We start from the raw sequence: 14,353 nt of genomic DNA, 5'->3' as shown, positions 1-14,353 counted from the left end.
ATAATATATTCAAACTGTATAGTTTTGATAAATCATTAAATTTTGAAGCTTTAAATGATGAAATGAATGTTTTATGGTATGCTACGAATGAATTATTTATCAAAATCGAATGACAAGTTCGAAATGCCCCACTTGAAATTAATTTTTGAAATCTTTGCTTAGTTGCTTTGTTCTAGGCCGCCGTTTTAGAAAATATAATAGTGATAGAGTTTCAAAATATGAAATTAAAGTAATACAGAATGAGAGGCCTAGACAATAAAATAATATGATGAGAGGCATGCACAGAATTAAAGTGTGAAAAAGTTTGCCCAGTTTGCATGTCCTGCATGGACAACCTCATAAAACATGTATTACTGTCCTGACTTGTCCCTATTTTGATAGACGAGAAAAGTTACTTTTGCCAGATTCACTACAAAAGTTGAATAATGTTGACGATTAACTGCTAATATATCAAAATTTTTCTGTTGAACCAAAATGAGTGATTACTTTAAATGTGTAATGTGGTTATAATTACACTACATACTTAATATAATTTATAAGCATTTAATAAATCACTTTTTATTTCATTTTGCTATGAATCCATGTGATTCAAAGCTTTTAGTACTAATTTTAATCAAGATTCTCTTTTTACTGTGAAGACCATCTGTTTTCTCAGATAAACAAACTCACAACTATTACAGTAATCTCATTAGAAACTAGCAAGTACTAAAAACACAAAATATTATAAACATTTTATTTAGGTTCTGCAGAAAAAGTTGCTAAAACACGTTATAGTTAATTATGAGAAAAATACTGCTCAAAATTCCTGCGTTCCCCAACGTATCTAAAATTGAAAAAAAAAAATTAGCAAATATTGCACATATGATAATATTATATCTACATAAATGGATCTTACATCTTGATTTTTAGCTTTATGTTTCCTGTCAACCAAACCTGCCAAAGCTTCTGACCTGACTGCCAACGAATCTATTTTTTCAATTAATTGTTGATATGGACTAAGTGGTTGACCACCCATAACAACATGCCCCAATTTAGAGTCAATTTTAGCATCTAAACGAGCATTTCTTATCAAATTCACTATCCAGCATTCTGCTTCTTCTGGATTCATGTTCAGTTTTTCAGCTAACATACTGTAATTTTTTAATATTGTAAAAATGTAAAACAATATATATATATATATATATATATATATATATATATATATATATTAACAAAGTCTAATAATCGGGCATAACATCAATAAAAAACATGAATTTCTTTCAAAAATTTATTTTAAATCCATACGTTTCGGCTATAATCCTGAAGATGTAACATCTTCAACCAGTCTACGAATAACACACTATCCATTTGTGATTTTTTCAAATCAGTATTTTGTGAAAATATTGTGTAATTTCAAGTTAATGTTTATAATACATAGTGTAGTGCATTACCATATCCTAATACCATGGATTATTAAAATTTTCCAATTTAACACTAAGATCAACTAATTTTTCCACTGAATGAAGGCTAGGATTATAGCCGAAACGTATGGATTTAAAATAAATTTTTGAAAGAAATTCATGTTTTTTTATGATGTTATGCCTGATTATTAGACTTTGTTAATACATATGTCAACATCAAATTCAGAATCATACAAAATATATATATATATATATATATATATATATATATATATATATAATATATATTTTATATACTTGCCCAATGCTGATGCAATTATGTATTCTACAGAAGGTCTCAAAGATCATTAATCGTGCATTTTCTACAAATTCAGATAAACAAGCGATCAAGAAGAAATCATTGTACAAAACTGTTTGGCACTCGTGAAGTTTTTGACGGGCTCCCTCAAAGTCAAAGTTTACATAAAGATGCTCTATGAATTCAGTTATAGGATCTCTGCAATGTTAAGTGCACAATTATTAATAAAAGAGAACTTATTTTTATATAATAATTCAAATAGGTCTATTAAAATCCTGAAGTATAATTACATAATTTTGAAAGCATTACATAATTTTGGAAGATAATAATCATAATTTTGTTTTAAAAATTATTTGATTATTTGATTAAAAAATATGGAATGAGATTACATCCTATATCAAAAAGTTTTATCACACAGTAGTTTGAACAAAAAATAAAATATTTTTGTTTTAAAAAAAATCATCTCAAAATATATTTAGAAATATTTTTATCAATAAAGATATTTATTGGTAGATCATAAAAACTGTGTCTGCAGATTAAAGATAATCAGAATGGTATAGTTTTTCAATAATACAATGATTTTTAATTAATACTCACCTATATGTATATGATTCCTGTTGAATAACCTTCACTAAATCCTTCAGTGCATTTCTACGAGTGCGATTGATTATGACTGCTGTTGCCAAATATCGTAGTACATGTGGACACATAGTTTGGATAGCATTTAGATAACTGTAATAAATGAGCAAATATTAGAGACTTAATTAGAAAAATATAATATCAATAGCATTAATTTTTTTTAATAATATAATAATATACAATACAATATTGAACATTTTAATTTGATTATTTTTATTAAAGTCAAGACGAAAAAAGATTTTAATATCTATTTTTAAATAATTAAAAATAAGAACTAAATACTTACGGTGGTTTGTAAAGAAACATTTCCACAATCAGGTCACGGCCTTTAGCATGATTAAAAAATACAAACAAACTCCAATGAATGAGCCAAGTTCTTTGTTGCAGAACCTAAAAAAATGTTCATAGTAATGTAGATATTTAAGACATATTTCATAACGAAATAAATAAATAGCTCACATTAATAAAATTAAATTAAATTACTAGAGCTATCCTACCTGAATATTACTTCCAAAGGAATTATTATCAATATAGTCTCGCAATTTATTCAAGTCTTCTAATGCAGCATCCCAATTTTGAACCAACACTTCAGATGCTAATTTCCCCCAAAGCACATTAATATAATTCTAAAAAGAAAAAAATAAACTTCATGAAAATCATTGTAAAATCCTTTGCAACTAAATTGCAAATCAGAATTATTATTAATAGAATTAAATAAAGATACAATTAATTACTACATATTCACATTACCATTTACCCAAAAGCGTTACAAACCTTATCAGTTGGAGGCATAACCAGCATGCAGAAGTATAAGTAACTGGTTGAAACAGAATAATTTCCACACTCATAACGATGTTTGGCTAGCTGATACATACTGTCGATCATCTCTATCTTGAACTAAATGTAAAAATTTGAAATTAAAAATCATAAATTTAGCAAAAAAAAAAAAATATAATCAAATGATAAGTAAAAAATCATTTCTATTAGTTCATTAGAATTAAATTGATTATGTTACTGATTTCGACATTTTAAACTTAGCTTATTAAAATACTAATTAGTTTTAAAACATGTTAAAACTATGATACGTAATAGAAATGAAAAAGTGGCACAAGATAATATTGATCAGATTATAATTTTAAATATTCAAATATAACACGATTTATTAAGAATTCAAAGCACTTAAAACTAAATACTTAAATTTAGCTATTGAATACTCACATCAAATTCTTTAGTAAGATAATTTATGAGAGTTTTGGGATCCCTCATGGTTTCAACAGTTTTCATTACATCTTCCATTCCCATAATTTTCAAAATAGGATCCACTTCAGTTTGTAGTTCTTGCAATCGAGCAACGACATGAATTCTTCGACTCTTAAGTTCCTATATGAATTATTTATATAATACTTGCTCGACTTGTGTTATGTTTATCAACTCACCTCTGGAACTTCCTCATTAGGATACAATTGCTTTCTAATATCAATAGCATAATCTATCATATTAGTTTTACTCAGTATGTCGAGTTTTGCCTGAAGAAGTTCAGTCTCATCGTAAATCTAAAAGACAAAATTATATTATATTATATATGCATGTTAATAAAAAAATCAAAACTGACACATGGTAATTACCTCTTTAGCCGACAAAAATTCTAATAATGGAAATACTAAATGTCTATCTAAATATTGACCATTACGGGAAGTTAAATCAAACTTTGACATTGTCATATTTAAGTTTCTCACACGTAAAATGGAACCATAAAAATTGAAGTTTTACGATGCTTTTTCTATGACAAAACTTTTGTGAACGTGAGCATCAGCAGAAAGGTTACCATAGAGAGAAAAAGGAATTGACTTGAGATGATAAACTTGAAATGGTTATTAAATATCGATATCTGATAGTTTATCGAAACCTTTTATCGATTTGGGCTCAACGTAAATTATTATTTACATAACTAATTAAAATTACAAATTATAAATCAAATACTAAAAATCAAGTTAAAATTTGTTGTCTTGTTATATCAAATTATTTTTATCTATCAACTCAGATTCAAATTTAATTGTTTCAAAAAAGGTATACCATGGCCGGTAATCTCCGAACAAATGAATATTACCGTGTTTTGAAATGGATTGGCATTTGAATAGTTCGAAGGATGGCGCTACGATTTCCATTTTCATTGAACTAGCAGCTGGCTTGTTGATCTACATTGATTTGATCGGCCATCTTCTATAAGTTGTCAAGTTGTCATCGCGTATTGTAGTTGAGATTTTCTGTGATTGTTTATATATAATTATGTTTTGGTGAATACTTTTTTCATATATTATTAAGTTAAAATGATAAAGTGTTATGTGCCAAATTGTTATAACCCCAAATATAATAAAAAAATGCATGTCTTTCCGGCATCTAATTATCAGGTATGTATATAATGATGTATTATGCATATAATGAATATGGATCATCACAATACTATTAAAATGTTATATATATATATATATATATATATATATATATTTGTGTAAATATATATTATATATATTTGTGTGTAAAAAGATGCTTTCAATTTGGATGCAGAGGGCCAATAATCTTTTAATGGATGACCTAACTCTTCGGTTTACGGCACAAATCAACGATAATTTGAAATCGAAACCAAATAGAAGTGTCTCCTTTACGGCAATAACAAAATAGTTTTCAAGTCACTGGAGAATGCTCTGATACAGAACCAGAAGAACAATCTGCAACTCTAAGGACAAGGACATGTAATTATAACTCTAAATACTTCAATAACATTTGCAAAAAAATATTAATAAATGAATCTTATGTTCTTAGGAGATGGAAGCCTAAACACCTTGAAAAAGATTTTTGCAGCGCCTCTAAGATTGTAAAGTGCAGGTTAAAAGTCACCTATTCTGACACCAGTTTTTCGAAAAGGTATTTTTTCATACTAATTGCAGCAAAAATATTTAATATGATGATTACAATATCTCCAATTAATATGATATAACAATATATTCAATAGAAGTCCTTGATGGTAGCTGCAAATTGCCGCAGAATGCAATGATAAGGCGTAGCCTTAACACCCAGAAGATGTATGATACATCAAATTTTGTTTCGGGATTAAAATGCAATGCAATAATTTAAAGGATAAATTCCAACAGAGTATACAATGTTCTGAGAAGTTTTCAAATATTCCGGAAACTTAAAATGTAAGGGCAAGAATTTTGATAATGTCTCAATTAAGAGAGCATACTCAAAGACCAGACAGTTTATAAAGCGCAAAGGTTTAGTTATAGTTTTAACTAAACCTCCTTGCAATAAAAACTGGATTAAAACGATAGATAGATTTGAGCTACAATTGGTATAAATTAAAAGTAGTTCAGGGTTTTGGTTACTTACGTTTAAAAAAACCCTTATACAGAAACTATTCAAAGATTTCATCAAATATAACTTTATTAATGATTGATTAGATAGCAAAATAACTATTAAATGGAGAGATAATAAACAAGAATGTCTCGTAAATGAATTTTAATCCTAGGAATTTAGTTTTATCTCAATTTGGATATCAATATATATATATGTTTTGTTTTTAGGATTATTTTGTTTGGAAAGTATTCATTCTTTTTTTAAAATGTGCTGTTCTTTTTATCCTTTTAAATTATTGCATTACTTGTCATTCCTTCTAAATTTGTCATTACATCATCAATACTCCTGCACTTTTTACTTCTTAGTTTTTAAGTTTTTAATATATTATTATTAGTCATTAAGTAATTAATATGAATAAGTTATTTCTAGAATATTAATAGAATAAGTACTTTAAAAATATGTCTGTAATATACTTTAATTAATAGTAGTCAGTTATTTCTGTTTAGTTTATAATTCTTCAAAAATATGTCTGTGATATATTTGAAAATATATTTTGTATTTCGTATGTTTTGTTATTATTTCAAATAATAATTTTTTTCAGATTTTTGGGCTGTATTGATTTTATCTACAAATGTAAAAGTAATACCAGGGGTTAATTTACATACTGTATGTACATGTGCTGCCATGTAGTGATCTATTCGTACATTAAAATGAGTGTAACGTCAAATGGCCCGAGATAGCGATCTATTTATGCTTATTTATCTATGAGGTATACTCTTTTTATATCTATGGTAGCCGTTTGAACGTTGGTACACAACCAATTTTTAAATTTCTTCGCACTAAGGAGAATTCTGACTTTTGGAGTACATAATTTGTAAATTTGACAGTTAAATAAATGTCCGAAAAACGTATTTAATAACAATTTAGACGGAGCCTATAATTTAAATTAAATAATTATTTTATCTTTGAAGTTCCAAACGTGCCAAAGCGTGTTTTATTATTAATTGTTGCTGATATAATAACTTTATTATTTCACTAATTAATATGAGATCCACAGCAAAAATTCTAAAACTGATATCTTCTTCGGAAGACTGTAAATCACAAGAAAAAGAGCCGTCTACTAGTGACTCAGTAAAAGATCCGAGTTCATTTGATGAGGAAAAAAAGTTTAAAGTAGTTTGGGGCAAAAATTCCTCAAAGAAGCATAAAAGTTATGAAGATGATGGTGTTTTATTAGTAACTAAGAATTCTATTGTACTCAAAAATTCATCAGGTTCTGTTATAGCACAAACAAGAAGTATCGATGACGGTTTATTGGAACCAGAATCTACATTTAGGTGAGAAAAGTATATTATTATAATTTGATATTATTTGTGATAATTTCCTTATATTTTGAAGACTTAATTTATTCTAATTATTTAAGTGTTGGTTCTAAAATAGTTCAGATTGTCGAAGTTATAAGTAAACCAATTTTGAAAAGCGTATCATTAAACACAGAAGAGAAATTACCACATACCGAAACTTACAAAAAGTTATCAGGAATTGCCCAACCAACAAGTAATCTTTATTATTTGATAACGTTATTAATTAGAATTTATGCATGATTTTTAAAAATAAATTTCAGAACATAAAGGAAGAACAACATCAGAAATATTGAAAGCTTGTAGTCAAACCTGTACAAAACTTAGCCAAAAAGAAAACTGTAATATTGATAATAGTTTCAATGTCTTGCATCAAAATGCAATTGAAACAGATAACTCAAATCGCATTGCCAATGATATCAAATACAATGTTATTTGGGGTAACAGGACAAGTAAGAAAAATAAAACATTTGAAGAGGATGGCATATTAAAATTTGTCGAAGGTGCTGCTATTTTATATGATACTGCAGGAACTGTTGTGGATAGATCTAAAAACATTAAATGTAGTACTATAGAATATGGTAAAATAATCAGGTATTCATTTAAATTAATCATCACTTTATTATTTAATATAATGTCTATATTTCAATATATATTTAGTTGATGAATAATATAAATTCTTATATATACAATGTTAAATTAATTTATTTAAATTTTTAGCATAGGAAGCAAGGATATACAAGTTTTAGATAGTATTTCAAATGAACCAATATCATCAACTACAAGACATATTTTGACCAAAGAAAATGGTAATGTATTTCATGCAAAAAATAAAATTTAAATTCAACAACATTAATCATAAATTACTTATTTTAAATGATAACATATTTGTTAATTTATTAAATATTTTTTCTATTTTTATATTAATGTTATAGATGAAATTAAATCTCTGAAGATTATGAAAACTAAAAAAATGGATGAATGTACTAATTCTCCAAGAAAAGAAACACAATTTAGTAATGAACAATCCAAGAAAACATTTAAGGTAGTTTGGGGTAAAATAACAAATAAAAAAAATAAAACATATTCTAATGATGGTTACTTGGAAACCCATGGTGCATCAGTAATATTGAAAAATGAAGGTGGAACTATATTAGAGAAATCAAATAAAATTGATCCTTTGTGTATTTTCGAAGGAGGTACAATGAAGTAAGTATACATAAGGTTTTCTGTAATATAACGATTTGATTTCATCATTTTCAATACGGATTTAAAAAAGAATCTACCTGCTTGGTATAGTTTTATTCCTAACTCAACTACTTCAGTTTTTTAGATATAAACTTAAAAATAATTCATTTTTTTCATAATTGGATTTAATGAAAACTGCTTTGTTACTATTAAATATTTGAAATAACTATCACCTATATTATTTTATTGCATAATTATTAATAATAGTAATAGCTATGATAAAGATTTAATTTATTATACTTCAATACTTACTGTTTTTTATAATACTATATACATCTACTGTGTATCTAATACCAAATTATTTGATAATATTCAGTATTGGATCAAAAGCGATAGAAATAATAGAACAGATAGATGATATTAGGACGATTCAACATGAAATAAATGCTTCTATAGATGAAGATGAACCAGTAGCAAAAAAAATTAAAAAACTTACTGGAAAATCTATTTCAGTTTCAAAATCATATACAAGACTAAAAAAAAATTGTGTGAGTTATGAGCCTATAGCTTTTCCAGAACCAGATGCAGAACATCAGGTAAATTAGCTGAATTTAATACTTACCAGATTTTAAAGCAAAAATAATGATTAACAAAAATGTTTGAATAATTATTTCAATATTTGTGTTCCAGTGGCTTAATAATAAAGAAAAACGGCCGCTTTGCCAGGTTTCTGTGGACCCTTGTTTGGCAAGGGTGCTTAGACCACATCAAAAAGATGGTGTAATATTTTTATATCGTTGTTTAATGGGATTTTTTGGCGAGCATATTGGTGCAGTACTAGCAGATGAAATGGGACTAGGAAAGACTTTGCAATGTATAACTATTATTTGGTTAGTATTATACCTTTGAACAGTAATACCTCTATCAACTCTGATTTATTTTAACTCTAAAAAATTTGTTCCTGTTGATCATTGTTGATTATATTATATTATATTTCAACTGCATATAATTCATTATATCTACTACAAAGTAAAAATTATACTACCTATAGGTTTTTATAAACGAATGAAAAGAGAAATTAGCAAAAACATAAATAATATTGAATTTCTTCATGGTATAAAACTTTCAATTTTAAAATTCATATTTCTAGGACACTGTTAAAACAAGGTCCATACGGGTCACCTTGTATACAGAAAGTATTAATTGTAGCACCCTCCAGCCTTTGCGCTAACTGGGAAAATGAATTCATGAGGTGGCTTGGGGCAGAAAGAATCGTCGTTTTTGTAGTGAATTCTAAAAATAGACCAAAAGATTATAAAAAATTGCAAAAGATACCAGTTTTGATTATTTCATATGAAATGGTATCAAGGTAATTGCTTTCTTCAATGAATATTTGTTTTCTATAATATGTTTTGAAGATATCAAAATTTTCAGATGTTTTGAAGATATCAAAACCATATGTTTTGATTTAATTATATGTGATGAGGGTCACCGATTGAAGAATATGTCAGTAAAAATTAGTTCTCTGCTCATGCAATTTGATTGTAAGCGTCGTGTAATAGTAACAGGGACGCCTATACAGAATGATTTGCAGGAATTTTACTCAATAGTAAATTTTGTAAATCCAGGAATCTTAGGTATGTACTACAATGAATAGTAATAAATGAAATAATAAATTTGTGTAATACACCTTCAATACAGTCATTGATTCATTGAGTGTTTTGCTTTGAGCATCATGAATTTGAAAAAAAAAAATTATATTTGTATAACTTATCGTTATATGGCTCCAGCGAATATTTTTTATATTATTTGTGACTTTAGTAAATAAGTGAAAGCAATTATAAACAGGCAATATTGTTTACTAAAATGAATCTTTCATCAATAGGCACATTAGCTGAATTCAAATCATACTACTTGCAACCAATTGTCGCATCCCAACAATTAAACTGTAGTGAAATTGATAAAGTATGCGGTGAACTTAAAGTTAAAGAATTGCAACAAAAAACTGCTCACTTTATACTAAGGAGAACGCAAGAGATAATAAATAAATATTTACCCAAAAAGAAAGAATTAATCATATTCTGTAAAATTACTGATATACAGAAACAAATATATCAAACTGCATTGGATTATTATGAATCTCGAAAACTTTCTATAAATAATGATGTTATGCATTTGCAATTAATAAACTTTTTAAAAAAAATATGCAATCATCCATGGCTTATCAAATATGATTCAATTAAAGATATGGAGAATGCTGGAGATTTAAAGAGTCATTTGTGTGACATAATAAATAACAAGGATATGGATATAAATGATTCTGTAAAAGTTAAAATAGTACTTAACTTATTGAAGGAAGTCTATAATAACAAAGAGAAAATTGTACTGGTATCCTATTTCACACAAACATTGGATATGTTGGCCGACTTATGTAAAACTAATGAATTTATTTATGCAAGGTATAATAGAAAAAGCATAAATATTTTAAGGTATTGCTGATTCATAAAATAACTTGACAATATGTTGCAATGTAAAGATTTCTACATATTTAGCTTTTGGTGCTAAAATAAAGTATCAGAATTGATTATACAAGCATTCAGTGCTAATTAAATAGAACTATGATATAAATGATTTTTAATTTCATAGTATTGTTTTAATTCAGATATTACAGCATAGCATTAAAAATAATTTATGTAATGATCTTCCACAAATAATAGACTTTAAAATATTAATAGATTAGATGGCTCCACACCTACTGCAGATCGTCAAAATATAATAGATGAATTTAATAGTCCTCATTGCAAAACCTTCGTCTTTCTATTAAGTGCAAAAGCTGGTGGGATTGGACTAAATATAACAGGAGCTTCAAGGTAATATTTTCTCATCTTTCATCATCATATTTGAACATTTAAATCAATGAACAATTAACATGCTTAATCATATTATAAATTATTATCAATTGAGAACATTTATTAATCTTTCTCATAATTTTTTTATTGAAGGTTCATAATTTTTTAATTAGTTTCATATTTTTTTTATGTTTTTGAAGATTAGTATTATTTGATACTGATTGGAATCCTGCAACCGATTTACAAGCCATGTCCAGAATTTGGCGTGATGGTCAGAAGAAATCTGTTTATATTTACAGGCTTATCACTACAGGTAATTTTTCAAAAACTAATAAACATAATGCTTTTTCAAATTAAAAATAATAAATTTATTATTAATCTTAATATTTTAAGGTACGATAGAGGAAAAAATGCTCCAAAGACAAATATCTAAAACAATTTTATCAGGAGCAGTTGTTGACACACAAAATAATTCTCTAAAATTATCACAAGAAGACTTAAAGCTGATCTTTTCTTTAAATGATCAGAAATGCACAACCCATGATATACTGCAATGTGATTGCAAATGTGATGGATCAGTAAGAATAACATTTAATTTTATTACAACTATAAATTTTTGTATTCAATATTCAATGGTTCAAGTAACAGATTTTTCAAAATATGATAGAAGATCTATTTCAGTTTAATTTTGTGAAATAATAGAAATAATTTAAGTAAACTTTGGAAAATACTTTATCTATAATCAATGTAAAATGTATCAAATTAACCATTTGATATTTATTACAAAGTTTTATTTATGAACGTCTAGATAAATTTCTATTTTGTTACATCGTAATAATAACATTCTTTCTAGATTCCAATATCACTTACTGAAAAGACTGATGCTAGCACTTCAACTCAAAATAGATCATGTCAACTAAGTCTGACAAGTTCTACTGACAATATTAAAAAATGCTTAAAAATGAATGAACTATTCCAATGGGAGCACCATGGATTTCCGATAGCACAAGATATACTCAAAGTGAGTGTAATTATTTATAAGAACATAAGTTGTGTAAACATGTTGATAATCTTATTTTTTTTTGTAGGATTTGGGATTGTTTGAATCAGCAGAAGATATTTTGTTCATGTTTAAAAATGAAAATACTACTTAAATTTTACTCAATAGTTTAAAAATATAATTAATGTTGTGATATACCTTTTTATTTTTGGATTAAATTATTATAAACAGAAAAACTGCATACAAGTTTTTGTAATATTTGTTGATATAATTATTCTTCATTCTCCAGATTTATGTGGCTACCGAATCTGCTATACAGATGACCTTTTAGTTCGTTCATTTCGCTTTTGAAATGATCACATTTTTTAGTTAGATCTGCTATTTCTTTTTCTTTTTTAGCCTTGGCTTCTTCTAATTGTTTCTAAATTAATAAGAAAATTTGTTATTTATGAACCCATAAATGGGGAAGACACATATTGTTACAAAAATGAAGTATGATTTCCATGGTGATCAGTAATATCTCCCGAATAATTAATAAACACAAATAAAACAGAAAATGTTTCATATTTCAGTTTGTTTAAAATTTTCATTAGTTTTAAAAAATGTATTGAAAATAATTTATAACGTCTTCTATATATCTTTCTATGAGAGATCAAGAAATTAAAACTTAGTTGATGATTTATATCAGATGTGCAGACAAAATGAGTAAATGTAATTTATAATGTATTAGAAAGGTATATACTTGTGTTTCTTCTAAATTCCTGCAGATAAATACTTCTCCAACCAAAAATGGTACATTTGCATCATCAGACATTAAAATTAGTTCTTCACAGGCTTCATCTAAATTTTTTAACTCGTTGATTTTAATATTCAATTCATCTTTGAAATCTTCTAATCTTGCATTATGTCTGGCAAATTTATTAATTTTCTGTTGATCTTCATAAGAAATATGAACATCTGAATCCTGACAAGATATTAATAATACTATATTAATACAAAGCACTAAAACTAATAGTTATTGAAATATTTACTGGTTGAAATGTTCCTTTTCCAGAAGCGCCTGACATTGTTATTTGAAATAAATTAAGTTATTTAAAAAGTAGAATTAAAACTTGTGAATCATTAACCTTATTATAATTTTAGTATTCAATTTATAATCCATAGCCATCTGGAATTTGCTAAATAGATGTGTAACCAATCAACATTAGGTATACTAGGCTATACAGCCTAGACCGATTGTGAGAATGTTTTCAAATTTAGATTTTTATATTTCTTTAACTTTATAATTATGTGAAATTTAGAATATATTCTTTATCATACATCTTTTATATTACCAGTTATTATAAAATAGACTAGTTTGTAAGTGGCATTTAGCCATTGATAAATAAACATAGTTAATTTTAATGCATTTAGCCAACATTTAGCATTAAAGCAACTAATCGAGTGTTATCAAATGGTTCTCAAATTTTTGAAATCAGTGTAGCCGTTTATAATAATAAGAAAACATCATTTATAAACAAGTATAAACATACACGAGAACTTAAATTTTGACTCACATCCAATTTGACCCTATATACACACATAAATACTTTTTAACTTCCCCAAGGAGAAGCTTATGTTTTCATCAAAGAATCCAATTCGCTAATTTTATGTTTTCTCGACGTTTCAAGCCATTCTGAATCGAATGAGACCAAATTTGGAAAAAGTGTGTGTGTGTGTGTGTATGTATGTGTTTGTGTATATGTGAACAGATTTTTTGCCGTAAATCAACGTTTTCTCAAAAACGGCTGGATCGATTTTAAAACTTTAAAAGCCATTTGATGTATCTTGATGAGCGTTTCTCAATTATGTGCAAAGATCGACCGAGCCGTTTCTTTGTAAATCGCAGAAAAGCGAAATTTTTTTCGTCCAAATGGCTAAAAGCCGATTTAGCAATTCTGAATCGATTTTGAAAATTCAAAAACTGTTCGAAAAATATTGGTTGGAGATCGACCTGATTAGTTTTTAGTAAAGATCGGCTGGGCCGTTTTCTTGTAATGAAGTGTTAAAATTTTTTTTTTTTGACAAAGTTTATGAATTTTTTAACAAGTTATTTGGTATAGCGATAGAGTACTTGGTCTTAAGGAAATTGGCCCAATTTATGCTTATTTATCTATGGGCTCAATTATAAAAAAATATTGAATTTTGAAAATTTGCTTTCAGAAAATATTCCTAGGAGGTTAACGTGTTCGATTTTCCATATTGTGTAATAAATTCACTTTGAA

At 26.8% G+C, this 14,353-nt stretch overlaps 3 protein-coding genes across 3 annotated transcripts; 1 reads left to right on the top strand and 2 right to left on the bottom strand.

Annotated features, from left to right (window-relative positions):
* Positions 1-684: 684 nt before the first annotated feature.
* On the bottom strand, positions 685-4,128 carry LOC113387757 (eukaryotic translation initiation factor 3 subunit E-like). The gene is made up of 10 exons (XM_026625136.1): positions 3,963-4,128; positions 3,774-3,890; positions 3,556-3,717; positions 3,112-3,234; positions 2,835-2,963; positions 2,624-2,727; positions 2,296-2,430; positions 1,702-1,896; positions 896-1,130; positions 685-823 (listed from the first exon to the last, which is right to left on the bottom strand). The coding sequence occupies exons 1-10, from the start codon at positions 4,056-4,058 to the stop codon at positions 797-799; spliced, it is 1,323 nt and encodes a 440-aa protein (XP_026480921.1). The 5' UTR covers positions 4,059-4,128; the 3' UTR covers positions 685-796.
* Positions 4,129-6,614: 2,486 nt separating this feature from the next.
* On the top strand, positions 6,615-12,323 carry LOC113387671 (DNA repair and recombination protein RAD54B-like). Its single transcript, XM_026625029.1, has 15 exons — positions 6,615-7,028; positions 7,115-7,248; positions 7,316-7,646; positions 7,773-7,861; positions 7,988-8,261; positions 8,617-8,836; positions 8,931-9,130; positions 9,391-9,609; positions 9,675-9,877; positions 10,126-10,699; positions 10,976-11,110; positions 11,290-11,402; positions 11,483-11,667; positions 11,943-12,110; positions 12,178-12,323. The coding sequence occupies exons 1-15, from the start codon at positions 6,736-6,738 to the stop codon at positions 12,241-12,243; spliced, it is 3,204 nt and encodes a 1,067-aa protein (XP_026480814.1). The 5' UTR covers positions 6,615-6,735; the 3' UTR covers positions 12,244-12,323.
* LOC113387672 (probable prefoldin subunit 4) lies at positions 12,277-13,254 on the bottom strand. The gene is made up of 3 exons (XM_026625030.1): positions 13,121-13,254; positions 12,832-13,053; positions 12,277-12,510 (listed from the first exon to the last, which is right to left on the bottom strand). Exons 1-3 carry the CDS (start codon positions 13,154-13,156, stop codon positions 12,361-12,363), a joined length of 408 nt encoding a protein of 135 aa, XP_026480815.1. The 5' UTR covers positions 13,157-13,254; the 3' UTR covers positions 12,277-12,360.
* Positions 13,255-14,353: the final 1,099 nt, after the last annotated feature.

Source organism: Ctenocephalides felis, unplaced genomic scaffold (assembly GCF_003426905.1).
Source record: "Ctenocephalides felis isolate EL2017-DRISC unplaced genomic scaffold, ASM342690v1 CF-g0.4_SCAFFOLD_03572, whole genome shotgun sequence".
NCBI classification, from domain to species: domain Eukaryota; kingdom Metazoa; phylum Arthropoda; class Insecta; order Siphonaptera; family Pulicidae; genus Ctenocephalides; species Ctenocephalides felis.
Note: the sequence above shows the minus strand (reverse complement) of the source record. Positions and strands in the feature narration are given on the sequence as shown.